At 40.3% G+C, this 13982-nt stretch overlaps 1 protein-coding gene across 1 annotated transcript in view; it reads left to right on the plus strand.

Moving 5' to 3' along the window:
- slit3 (slit homolog 3 (Drosophila)) overlaps positions 1–13982 on the plus strand; it is a 150311-nt gene that overhangs the window by 87108 nt on the left and 49221 nt on the right. Inside the window, 3 exon segments of the mRNA XM_057348920.1 lie at positions 7304–7375; positions 9275–9438; positions 11621–11765. Coding sequence (XP_057204903.1) covers positions 7304–7375; positions 9275–9438; positions 11621–11765 — 381 coding nt within the window.

A 13982-nucleotide genomic window follows, 5' to 3' on the forward strand; every position in this document is an offset into this window, starting at 1 on the left:
AGTTGGGTAGATTTGGGCGATCGCTCTAAATACCAACGAAATACCAGCATGAAGAGGTTTTTAAACACTTCCATCAGATTTGGAAATGGTGATCAGAGCTGAGATTAGAGAGAACAGTTTGTGGCTAACCCTCCTCCACCACTAAATGACTGCCAGTGATTTAACGCCTGCCAAACTACACAGAATTAATGATCGGCCCTTTCTGCTGATGAATTGTAATTTATATTTAACATAACTGCGCTAATGACTGAACTAATGACTTCAAAGCTATCTCGGACATTTTCTCACACGAGACGTGACTTGCATGTCAATGAGCTGAAGAAAGTGCGGTAGGCAGCACGCTGATTAGTTTGCCATCTGCACGACACCTAAACCTTCTTAATAGGGAGCACCCTTTGGTTATTTGTCATGTCTTACACAGTGCACGACTCTGTTCGCCTGATTAGAAGATTCCTATTATTTTTTATAATGGCACGCATAATCAGGCCTCCTTATCTTTCATCTTACTTTAAATGTATACGAGGTGAACAGCGCGTGGTCTACACCTTTTTTATTACATTTGTGAAATTGAAGTTGGTGTTTTAATAACTGGAAGGGTAGTGTTTCACACTACGTGTAATATAGTGTGTGAATAATTTATTATTTTACATTATAGGCTTTCTCACATTATATATGAAGTCCAACACAAAATCAACGCAGAACATTTTTTGGGGGGATAAACACGGAAAGAAATACAGGAGTGACATTTTTGAAACATTTCAAACATTTGAGATTACAGAAGACTATTAATATAATAAAAAGTGTCTTAAGTTCAACGATAGAAAAACAACATTTTCATTAACAGACATATGGCCACAGAGACCATAAAGATCATCCAACTGGTAATGTTGAAACAGATTTATTTTTCAGCCGAGGCGCAATAGCACATCTTGTTACGATACATTTTGTTTCTGTGTAATAAGTCTTTAAAAATGTGTCTCTTTTGGATAATCTATAACAAAAAATCTAAAATGTCCTTCAGGGCCAGTTTTTTAAATGTGGTTTAATGTAAAAAGAGAGTCAACACCAATTTGGAAACTCCCTATGCCCCACTCAGCCTGCACACACACAAATAGCACTCTCTCCAGCTCTGAAACCTCTGAATATTTTATAACCACTTTTGTGCAGAAAAGTCTGACTCTGAATCAAACGTCAAATCATGTGACTTTTTTTATGTCCTGCTGTGTCATATTTTATGAGCAGAGATATTTCCGTGCCATCTCCTGAAGGTGACTCCTTCCTAGCGTGCATTGATAAGAGGGCCCAAATTTTTACATTACCACATTCTCACCTCCTGCCAAATGCTGTCATTCGTCAATGTGCGTGCGGCACATTTTTCTAGACAGCTTGGCATGGACTTTGCTGCTCGAACTAAAGTGAGTTTAGCGTAGACTAAAGCGTGGACTCGCGCTCCCTCTGTGGCTTACACAGGGATTGTCGATGCTCATCATACTTTGGTCTCACCAAAAGCATTATTGTACTTTTAAGTCCGCAGATGCTGTCCTAACCATGAACACTATTTGATAATGTTTCTACACTTTGCATTTACAAAGACTTTCGCTTGGAGTTCAGTGGCAAGCCATGAAATACAAATCCGGGGGACCTTAATGGTAAACCTACTCTGTATTTGCTGTGTGTTGTTAGACCTAAAGTTGATTGTGTAGGGAAGCGTGAAGAAGCAGGGTATTAATCCTGGTTAGAAAATGCCAGGCCGTCAGGCTCAAGAACTTGGAAACATGCTGACTGGGAGAGGCTATCACGTTTCTGTGGTCACGTCAACATCCCAGGATCGTTCTTAGGGGGGATAAAGTAGGAGTTTGATCGAAATGTTAATGTATTAAAAATGAAACATTGTGTATTTCATAAGTAAGGGTCAAAAAAGATCGTCTTCTGTTTTTCGTGGCTTTCGGTTTGGCGGTTTTCGCAACACCATTTTCTCAGAGCAAAGCCTTTTGAATGTTCCTCTTGGCAATGATAAAACTGCGCTCTGCTCTTTTTCGGCCCATGCAACCCCTTATCCTAATCATTTCTAACCCCTGTGCTCCCGTAAAAAACATCAGTACTTTTCAGGTTTAACACATGTCCTCTGGACTGATAGCTGTGCGGCGGTGGTCCCGCAGTGGGAGCTCTGGAGAACAGATTCACTGGATTCAGATATTCCATGCATCTTTAATTTCTTACAGCGGCCGGCCTCCCTCCGGACAAATCAGTCTTACTTCTGCAAGGCCTGATTGAAAGGTTGTCTTTAGTCAATAGACGAGTCTTTATGTGACAGACAACAGGCAGGCGGAGAAAGGGCAAGCTGATGGCTAAATGAGAGGATGGATTAGGGGAGTGGTGGGGGGAGAGAGCTGTCATTAGCTCGCAAACAGCACTTTCAAGCACAGGAAATTGCCTTGCTACCAGACATGGCCCCATTGCGTTATCTTCGTGTGGTCTCGCCGAAGCTGGGGGAGATGGGGAGGGAGGGGGGTGCAGGCTGGAAATCGTGCGTTTCAGCAGTCGGACCCTTGCGCACAATTAATCATTCGCTCCTGGATGGCCAGAAAAAAACAGGTAGGCCGACGGAACGGCTTAGATTCAATCTTTCCTCATTTAAGCTATAATGACCTCATCAATGCCAGGGGAAGCGTGTCTGTATTTGGTGTAGTACCTGTTTCTTTCACGCTGCATCGTCAAGGGACGGAGAGCCATTTCTTGCCCTCAAAAGAGAAATGAAACTTCCCTCCACTGGGTGTAAACCTTTTTTTCAGTTTCAAATGCCAGACTGTTCTTCAATAAGCACACACTTAGACACAAACCACATGGATGGGATTATGCACAGCCGATCATGTTATTTCTCTGTTTATCCTCATCGGGTTTATTTGAATTAGCGAAGGAACATCTGATTGCGGCTTTGTGCTCTTGGCTTTAAGCAAAACAAAGGCAAACATTTCCACCCCGCTCGCTTGAATTCCGTCGCACTGCAACAAGTGGAGGAGACTGAGCGCTGGTAATAAAATCGGGCTCCATCTGGAGACACTTTGATCATTTATTTTGACTGAAGGGCCTGACACGGGGCTGGCCTGTAAAGTAACATTTGCCCAGTAGGATGCTTGCGTTGCACACTCGCTGTGTTGTATTAGCAATTCTGCTTTACCACAGAACCATGGCGACATCTCGCATCTATAATTTGCCTCACATCTTTTTATAAACAAATAAACTTGGGCAATCTACCCTAGTTCATAAAACGTTCACCACTTTCAAGGCAAAGAATAAAAGAGGGTTCAATTGCCAGGTCAGTGTGAGATGTTTCTCCACATACGCACACACAGGAAGAGCTCTTGGGTTTCTCAAACCTGTCATTTGAAATAACCTGTCTGTCCTCCTGAAGTGAATGCCACTAAGTCAGATGCCGGTAGCACTTCAGTCGATACACCCCTCCCCCCCAACCCCGCATCCATCGAAACAACTGCTCTTGATTCAAAATGCTCTGGCTCTGAAAACGCCGCCGTCTTTTTGGAGTGAAGTATCCGGAGACCCTCTCCAAGTCCCGCTAATGAGGGCCTAAAGAAAGTCTAAGAGCACTCAAGGCCCCACTTTCCATCCTTTCGCAACTGTGGGAAAGCTTTCTTGACACAGCACCGTAGAGAAAAGGCGACCAAAATTAAAATGTGCCCCTCTTAGACGCTCCCCCGTGCGAGGGTTGTGAGCAATTAACGGCTGCCCAATTCAATTGACTCCTACATCAAAAGAGCTTTGAATAAAATCATATAGCTAAACAGTCAAGTTTTACTGTGTGGCAGTTCCCAGGATCAAGCATTGACTTTATTAAGTTTCGGCTTGGATGCACCTTCTCTGGAGACACGGTGGATGCGGTCCTTCCCCTGCAGCAGTTGATTTTTCTTTAACGTGTTTTTGATTTATGGACAACCGCAAGGCGACACAGGTGGAATCATTTAAAAGTAATCATTTAAAAGTGCCAGAAATGAAAAAAGTAGGACCATAAAGACACACCGGACCACCGGAAACATGCGGTGCTGCAGCAGAAGGTGGCTCTCTGCAGTGTCGAGGGTTGGATAAAGAGAGGTTTAACAGTCTTGTACCAGATAGCATCCTTCCGCTGGGTTGATTTTAAAGACCCTTGGTCCAGTGCTTTGTTCCTGAAGCATAGCTCAACAGAAGTCATAGAAACGTCATTATTAACAGGTGCGGGCATTGAAGGTCATCACTGTTAGCAGCAAGCGTGTCAGGTTTGAAGGGATAGTTCACCCAAAAATGTAAATTATGTTATGAATTACTCACTCTCTAGTTGTTCCAAACCTGTATAAATCTCATTGTTTGGTGGAACGCAGACAAAGATATTTGAACGAATGCTTGTAACCGACAAGTTCCTGGACCCCATTGACTACTATAGTAGGAAAATTAAAATGGTGGTCAAAAGTGCCCCAGAACCATTTGCTTTCCTACAGTCTTCATTTTTTTTTTGTTCAGTTGAACACAAAAGAATATATTTCGAAGTAATTTTGCTACCCTGGTAGTCAATGGGGTCTAAGAACTGTTTGGTTATACGCATTCTTCCAAATATCTTTCTCTGTGTTCATCAGAACAAAGATATTTAAACAGATATGGAACAACTCGAAGGTGAGTAAATGATGATTTTTATTTTGGGGTGAATTATCCCTTTAAGCTGACATAATCAGGGTTTTTCCTGGCTCAAAGTGAGGCCGAGGGGGTGCGATCCTGATCTTGTACACACACACGTAGGCCTACCGTACCTTTAAGTGGCTTAACCAAATTGACTTTGAGTTTGACATTAAAAGTTCTAACAAAATTAGATAAAAATGACAATTATTAAGTTATATAAAACATTACTTTTATTCAACCAAACAGAAATGTTTTTTTAATCAAATTAAGCATTTTTATCATTTTCAACTAACTTTTCAGCCCACAATAGCCAACTGAATTAACCAGTCTTTCTAAATGAGCAAAGCTCATTCACATCTTGCATTCTCTGTGGTTCACTTTAATGATTAAAGGATCTCTTATATTCGCTAGTGACTGAAAAGTTCAATAGTTTAAATGAATCGGTTCAAATGAGTCATTCATGTGCGAGTTGTTCTAAACGCAATGTGCATTCATACTGGCGAACTCGCTGTGTACAGTATACACCTGTTCAGCGATCCAACTGCACAGCTAAAGACATTACAATGATGTACGTCATGTTAATTTAAGAAATTTCAAGAAATTAAACGTACTTGGATCCAAAACAAACAGCCGTGAAACACAGGCTGGCTCTTGTTCTGCAACTCTTTTTAGTGCCTCAGTGTGCTGATAACGAAACAGCGCCTCCACTGTGGCGTAATGTCGCAACTGCAGTTACAAATGACAGTCTGTTAAATGCATGCAGCATTTCTTGTGAAGACTCACAACATAAATTTGGTAGGAGCCTGAGGCGGCACGACATTGGACGGAGGCGGCCGCCTCCAATTTCTCTATGCAGGAAAAACCCTGATAATGCAACTGCAGTGCACAGTACAACTCCATCTTTTCCTACAATTGGGTGAATGAAATCTATATGAGATTATTTTTACTCAGTGCTTCTAATCCTGGAAACCAATTGCTGAAATATGAATGAGCAAAAGAGCACAAGCTGTTCAGCGCACTGTGTAGATTCTCTCCCTGTTTTGACAAGCAGAGTTGTACATGTGCCTTCTTGACTTTTCCTGATTCTCATTATGGAGATCTTTTTTGTTCTGTTCTTCGCTCACGTCACCGCCTACTTTGGAGGATGACTCAACAAGAGACCACAAGCTTACAGATAGGAGCGAGTCCTTCCTGAGAAAATTGCACTTTCCCTGAGATGGTTTTGTAATACAGGCTTTTACCAGGGCGTTCCTCCTTCAGGCTTGCCCAGAGCTTCTTCTATTTACATATTTATAGTGCAGAAGAGAACTGCAATGAAACCTCTTAGCCGCAGCGACCTTGACAAAAGGATCGCTTTCTGGTGCGGATTTGGTCAGCTGCTCACGTGGGGGATTCCTTCACCCTGTGTCATTTGTGTGGAACTGCGTGCGAGCGTGTATGTGTAGAATAACAATAATTTTCCCGTCCATTTATTTAGTTTTCTATTTTCCATCACTCATAATAAAGTGTTCCACCACGCAACTCCGCCAAAATCAATATTCAGATATCATTTAAAGTTCCACAAGAATGTTATATTTTCAAGGGATTAAGTTTTCTCTGATTTGTGCAATTTTATAGCAACCACTTTGAAGAAATGGACCTAGGCTGGGAAATTTCCACTGTTGGGATTGTAAATTTGATCATTGGATTGGTAAATAGTCTTACGCTGTGGTCATACGCAGGTTATTATTTTGTTTACCAAAATGTTTCGATTAAATTATCAAGCCGTAACCAAGAGCTGGTGCAATAGCGCATCAATACAACCATAGATTTTGTTAAAGGGATAGTTTACCCAAAATGAAAATTCTGTCATCATTTACTCACCCTCAGATTGTTCCATACCTGTATAAATTTGTTCTGCTAAATACAAAGAAAGGTATTTGGAAGAATGTCAGTAACCAATCAGATCTCATCCACCATTTACTGCCATAGTATTTATTTCCCTACTATGGCAGTAAATTGGGGATGAGATCTGTTTGGTTACTGACATTTTTCCAGATATCTTTTCTGTTCAGTAGAACAAAGAAATATGGTTATAGGTTTGGAACAATCTGAGGGTGAGTAAATGATGAAAGAAATTTCATTTTTGGATGAACTATCCCTTTAAAGTGTAAATACACTACGGGTTTTTGAAGGCGTCGTTCCAAAACTACCTGTCATTAAACCTTTCATTAGGAGGAACCCATTCAGACCCCAAACCCAAATTGTAAACTGAGCTCACGTAGTCAAAATTCTGCAGTTTCTTCTCGGCACTCAGGAACCATTAAAATCCCAAATTGAGAACTTCCAGATACTTCCAAGAGGTGGACGTGCAGAAGGCTTTGTGTGATGGGTTTGGGGTTATAGGGCGAGTTTGATTGAAAGCAAGATTAGGTGAGCTAAATGGCGCTAATCCGAACTGTAGCTGGTTTGACAGGAAACAGAGAGTTCTGCTGTCCATAATTATGACTGTGCGCATCATCAAAGGCCTTTTACGTGCTTCAGTGAGCACGCATGCATGTACACGTCAAATGCCATTATTTACAAAGCAGTGTGTGATCTTTTACCTTGAAAGAAGTAAATGCCCTTTTCTAACATTGTTCTTTTCTTTTTACTCTAGCACTCTCAACAACAACAACATCACACTCATACCGCTGTCAAGCTTCAACCACATGCCCAAGCTGCGGACACTGTAAGTACCAAACCGTTTTTGTGTACATGGTATTACTACATAATGTTACCTATGGGGATTGTCAAAGTAGTGTGTTAACTATTTTTCAAAAAGACGCCGCCCCCTTGACACGCATATACAATCATCCCTCATATACATGTATCTACATTTAGTGAGTTTAACAGCCGTTCTGTAGTCTTCTTATGGGGATTTGTTGATCGCTCTGAGCCCCTTTCTAGGCTCTGTGGTGACGCCGTGCCAGTTTTCAAAGCTCTCGTAGCCAAAGCGGTGGTCTGTTTGTGCAGCCGACATTGTCTTGGTTGAAGCTGTCGAGATGATTTTCGTAAGCAAAGCCCGTGTCGTTGCATAGCGTTGGCGCTGTCAGACCGAAACCACAATTGATACAAATAATTACGCAGCCCCCAAACCTCGCCGAATGGTTCCCATCTGTGGTTGACCTACAGGGGACTAGTAGAGACATAAATAAAGAAATATGTCAGTTGTAAACGCTAGTTGTGCCTGATTTTGGGGTTTGGCTTTAGGGAGGCCGAAGACAGTCTCTGTCTAGAACACAAGGCTTAGGGGTTATTGTAACCCCGGTGCAGATGTTAGGAGCTTCCTACCACAATCAGTCATTCTATCTCTCTCTCTCCGCATTGCCGACCGCTCTCCCAAGAGCCTGCGCTCAGATCCATCCATAGCTGCTCCACAGTCGAGCAGTCTGGCCTCCCTCGCATCAGTCAGCCCATCAGACAGGCCAGCCCCCTCACGCAGGATTGAATTTGCTGATGCTCGGATGGTCGAGCGCGTCGCTCCCTGGCCAGTATTGAATTATCCACAGCCAAGCTCTCGTTGCTACCTGGTTCCTTCGGATTGAATTTTCTGTCTCTAATATCCCTGATATGTCTGTATTGAATTTGTTGCTCGTAAAAACAACTTATTAAATCAAATGTTTAGAGATGTCGGTAATTAATTTAGTAGGATGGGGGTCTGGTTTTACCTCACCTTCCCACCATCTCACCTTCTCCTCTCCTTAGACTTGCTATCCTTGTGCATTCAATTAGATCCAATGATATCACCCCCTGGTTCTTGCCATTCAATAACCCAGACAAATGAAAAGCGCAAGAAGACTCCCTCAGCAAGACAAGGAGTCATTTTCTGCGTTTCGCGGTCGATAGGGTCCGCGCGCTGAGCCTCCCCGCCGTGCCCGTTTTCCGTTCATCCCCTGCACACCTGAGGCAGCCGAGGCCCCTGCTCCCCATGTCATCCATCTCTGTAATCCCACTCATCTGTAATTAATCCGCAAAGACAGGGGGCCGGAGACTGGATTTGTAATAGGAAAAGCTCTATTAAAACCGTCAAACCCCCCCGCTGAAATTGTCAATGAGCAGTTTTTGCCCATCGAACAGGATTTGCAGTGTTATTTCATTTACAGACGTTGGTGACCGGTATAGCTGCGCCTTCTGGTTTGCTGACAGCGCTTTTTCATTGAACTGTGTCTTTTCTACCCTTCATGTAATGGTCCTTGAGAGATTTATATTAAGATGTGAACGGTGTTATTGGGAATTGTGCCATATTGTTGAAGACCTTGATGAAATGAGGGTGTAGGCTCTGGGGGATTGTGAGCACTTTATTGTGGTCTTGAAGGTGGTTATGCTACAATCCGAAAGTCTGCGTCAACAAAGCTTTATAGAGATTCACCCGGCGATTGTTTACTTGATCTTGGCAGCTGTTGTCCTCCTCTTTTGCATATAAATGGTACATGAAAGATGGAATATGATATCAAGTGTGTAGTAAACATTGGAGCTCTATTTCTCACTGATCATCCACTTCAACACTCGTGTCACATATACAGACCTCCTTTGACCTTTATCTGATGCTGTCTCACTGACTTACCCTCATTATTCTCTCCCTCTCTAGTCGCCTGCACTCCAACAACCTGCACTGCGACTGCCACCTGTCCTGGCTCTCCGATTGGCTGCGGCAAAGGAGGGGGCTGGCCCCTTTCACACAGTGCATGGCCCCCGCCCATATGAGAGGTCTCAATGTCCCTGATGTTCAGAGAAAAGAATTTGTCTGCACAGGTATGGCACAGTATTCTCTGCATCCTTTTGTCTTTCTTGCTATTGCTCTCGTGTCTACCTAAAGCTCCCTTTAGGCCGTATTTTAGCATAAAAGAAAATAATATGCAAATCTATTTTGCACATCCTCTCATATTTACATTTAAATAGTGCTTTATACTGCACAATACAGATTGCTCTAAAGCAGATTTACAGTAATAAACAGGAAAATAACAAAAACGCACAGAATAGCAATACTGGTATGATTTCCGTATATTTACGGAACTAGAGCTGGCAATAGATTAAAATTTTTAATTGCGATTAATCGCACGAAAAAGGTGCGATTAATCACACACGTATAGTGAAATTAAACATACAGTATTTATGTTTATTTTAGTGATGTCAATCGATTAAAAAAATTAACTAACTAATCACACACAGCTTTTATGTTTTTATACTTTTACATTCTAATAATTTCACATTTGATCTCCAAATTAATGTAGAAACAACACATTTCTTTAACAGCATCATTTTATGAATGAAAGCCAACATTCTAATATTGTTGGCTTTGCGGCTGATGTCTTAATTAAATATATCTATTTTTTTCTACCATTCAAACCCAATATAGTAAGTGTGCCCTTCTTAGACAGGTAGGAAATATACAGAAAATAAATACATTTCTCAAACACTTATACAGGAAATACAGAAGAATCCTCATTAAAGCTGCAAAATCACATTGATTTCTTCTTTTCTTTTGTTCTTTGATTAACATTAGCAGCACGTTTAAGAGCGTGGCCCCTTTAAGAGCTTCCGCTCTAAGCAGGTCTAAAGCACTTCCTATTTTCACTACTCTTTGCATTCATTTAAGACTTTATTGAACTCGTGTGCTTGCTAAAATACTAGACAAAATGTGCTTTCTGGCATAATCTTGTGTGTTTTTGTTCATTTAAGCAAGAAAGAGAAGTTAATACTGGTGCGCTGTCCAACAGATTCTGAGGCAGCCTTTAGCCCATGTGTTCACCAGACGGGACCGTTGTCGTGTTGCGTTGAGCCGTGTTCCACAGCCAAAAGCTGTCAATCTATACTGGACATGTCAATACAACCATTTCAAATCGCACCTAAATAGTTTTAAGGCCTCTATATAAATAAGAGCGTGATTATATAATGTAACGCTACACAATGATGACAGAAAAAACGGACGTTGCGTTAAAGGCGTTAAATATTTTTAACACGCTAATCTGAAAAAATTAATCGCGTTAACATTGACAGCCCTAATTTAAACTGTTAAAGTCTTTAATATCTTTTTATGTGAGTAATTTATTTGTGAAATTAAATTGATAGTTCACCCCAAAAATTCTAAATCACTTATACATCCTCATGTCATTCCAAACTTGTATGATTTCTTTTTTTTCTGCAGAACACAAAAAATATATTTTGAAGACTTTTGGTAATCGAACAACATTGACCCCCATTGACTTCCATTATATGGACGCAAGCCATTTCTCAAAATATATTTTTTGTGTTCCATAGAAGAAAGAGTCAGGTACATGTTTGGAATGACATGAGGTTGAAAGAACATGTTTTTTTGTTTGAAGGGCTGTACTATCCTTAATCCTGAACAGATTTCAGTATGTAGGTATCTAAGAATCACTTGAGTAGGGTTTAAATGTGCTTAATTGTCTTGAAAAAAGGAACTCTTCAATTTTGTTATCTATATTTTCATTAAATTTACTAATAATTAACATACAATTATTGGCTATTTAATAGACGTAAACTCTAAGGGCTTTTTCATTGTGTTGTTTTATAAACAAACTGTATACACTGTGATTCTCAATGGACCTTCATTGGTGAAAAAGTTCACGTTCAGCTCTTGTTAATTAAACCCCCCTCGATTAATCAAATGATGAATATACTTCAACGCAAACACACCGCGAGAAAAAGCCTTTCTTCATTAAGCTGCAAAGAAAGACAATAAAACAACAGGGAGTCTGTTTTTGCTGATTATGCGCTGTATTAAAAATGATTTTCACCAGGTGTTTTGTTCATAGTCTTGAATGAAAGCTACATAACAGTTACAGTAAGTACTGTCGGAAAGTATGATGTTTTTTTCTCTACGTTCTTGCTTGCTTCTCTCATTAAACCTTGTGTTGTCTTTAGTCAATTCACCCCGCGATCTGTTATTTCTCCATCTTTTCCTCTTCCCCAGGTGCCGCTCAATCGGAGCCAAGGGCATGCGTCCCCCAGGCATCCATCTGCCCCGCCGCCTGCACCTGCAACTACAACATCATAGACTGCCGGAGAAAAGGCCTGACTGAGATTCCAGCCAACTTGCCTGAAGGAATTGTGGAAATGTATGGATTCCATCCCTTACTATTTCAATTTTCCTTTTCTAATTTTCCGTTCTGTGGTCTGGTTTTGTGATGAGTGCTTGTTGCTGGTGTCCTCTGTGTGCGGATCAGCGTTACCGTCACTGTCTTGTAACAAAGCCATTAGCAGTGCAGTGTAGCGCCCTCATTAGTGAGCATGTTAACGCTGTGCTGCATCCGCGGATAGATCTGACTCGGAGTTGCTGGAGGTCTACCTGCCAGTCTGCGGGGTTTTATCAATTAGACAGTCAGTCAGAGATGAGAATTTGCCAAGTTATGCTAAATTGCGAGCTTGATATTACATCTACAATAGTGAAGTCTTTTACCCTCAAGCCGTCTCAAGTAAGTTGATTAGGTGTGAAACAGTACTTTATGTTTACTGAATATGCAGTTTTATCAAGTACTAATGATGTAATAACCCTCATGAGTACAACGCTGGACAGATTGAAAAGGAAACTCAAATTATATTTTATTAAATTACAATCTAATGTGTTTGATAGCGTCAGCATTTCATGTGATTTGGTTACACTAAAAATAGTTTTTAACTTTATAAGGGATACAGTATCTGACTTTTGCATTGTAATATACAGTATAAAGACTTACTACTAATAATAATGTGCATATTGTATTTTATATATTGGCATATTAATTCTAGTATAAGATCATTTGAATATGAAATATAATAATAAAATATACTTTGAAAATGATGTTTGGGAAACAAAAGTATTCCCTCTTTGGGAAACTTTGGCTATACGTATCTTGCAATATTAAAATCATAACTATTGTGATATGCACATTTGCGATATAGTGATGTTCTGAAATATCTCGCAACCATATTTCACAGCACGAGTCATTTTATTTCTCATATATACCGTGATATAATCTGAGTTAGGCGCACCCATTTATTTACATATCGCACGGTATACACAGAATAGAAAAATCTGTTGCGGTTGACACTTTATTCCATCACAATGATACAGTATATACCCTCATACTGCCCAGCCCTATGCTGAGTAAACGCCACTCAAGCAATATAATGTAATTTATACAATACTGTCATTTACAATATTTGGCCTATTGCCGTTCCAGCTACTTCCACATTCCATCCATGTCCTTCAAACACAAAATATTATTCACAATAACCGGTTGTGGCTAAACAAGCAGTTTTCAGTTGTGTGCAAAAAAGCGCTTACAATGCTTTCATTCTGAGGATGGGCTTCTATTGCATTTAATGATAATATACTGTAGCTTTGACATGCTCAAACACATACATAGTGTTGCAAAGTGTGTCTTCCCTAAGGCTGATTGAATGTTGTCTTACTTTGGGGAACATCCATATTGTCTTGGTCAGGGTATTTGGTATCCATATTGATTCCGAGATCCTTGTTTGCACTAAAGGACAGGTGGGTAATTGCCTTGATATGTGCTGTTCCTCGCCGTTGTTGTTATGTCAATAGTATATGACCTTTGCATAATAAATGGAAATGCAGGCTAGGTCACATTAGCCTAACCGAGCCCATGGCCGAAAACAAATTGAAAGTAATGAAATGATGTATAACCTGGAGCATTTGGTAGGGATGTGCTTAGTTCTCCGGGAGTTGTTTCCAGTGCGGTTTTACCTCAGTGAGCCAAAACACAAATTGGACACTCGATGTACCGGCTGGTCGTAAACCGTTGGACAGATTTCTTTCTCTCTCTTAACGGAGCATTAACTACCAGCTACACTTTAAATAATGTAAGGGTCATTTAGTATTAGGTTCAGCAAAGCACATTTTCTTATCGAGAACGAATTTTTCAGTTTACATCAAATTTAAAATAATAATAATATAATTAAATGAAATGTAATTACAATTTATTTATATGTTTTATTAAAAGTGATGTTTAAAACTGGATTTAGGTAATACAATTCATTCTACATCAGTTTGTGTGTTGCCTGTGAATCAACACATATGTTGTTGAATAGCACATAAAGGATAATAGATAAAATTGTTCTCAAACAAAAACCTTTTTGGTTCCACATGTAACCCTTATTTAAGTCAACCTGAGTCGCAAACCTACACACGCTCTTAAAGTCTGAGAAATCAAATCTGTGTTGTGAATGGAGCGTAGTAAATCTGATATGGTAAATGTACATTTGCAAAACACCTACAGGAAAATGATGTTGTTTTTCTGTGCTCTGCCATATTTGTTTTGTAATTTTAT

Source organism: Triplophysa rosa, linkage group LG13 (assembly GCF_024868665.1).
Source record: "Triplophysa rosa linkage group LG13, Trosa_1v2, whole genome shotgun sequence".
Taxonomy (NCBI): Eukaryota; Metazoa; Chordata; class Actinopteri; order Cypriniformes; family Nemacheilidae; genus Triplophysa; species Triplophysa rosa.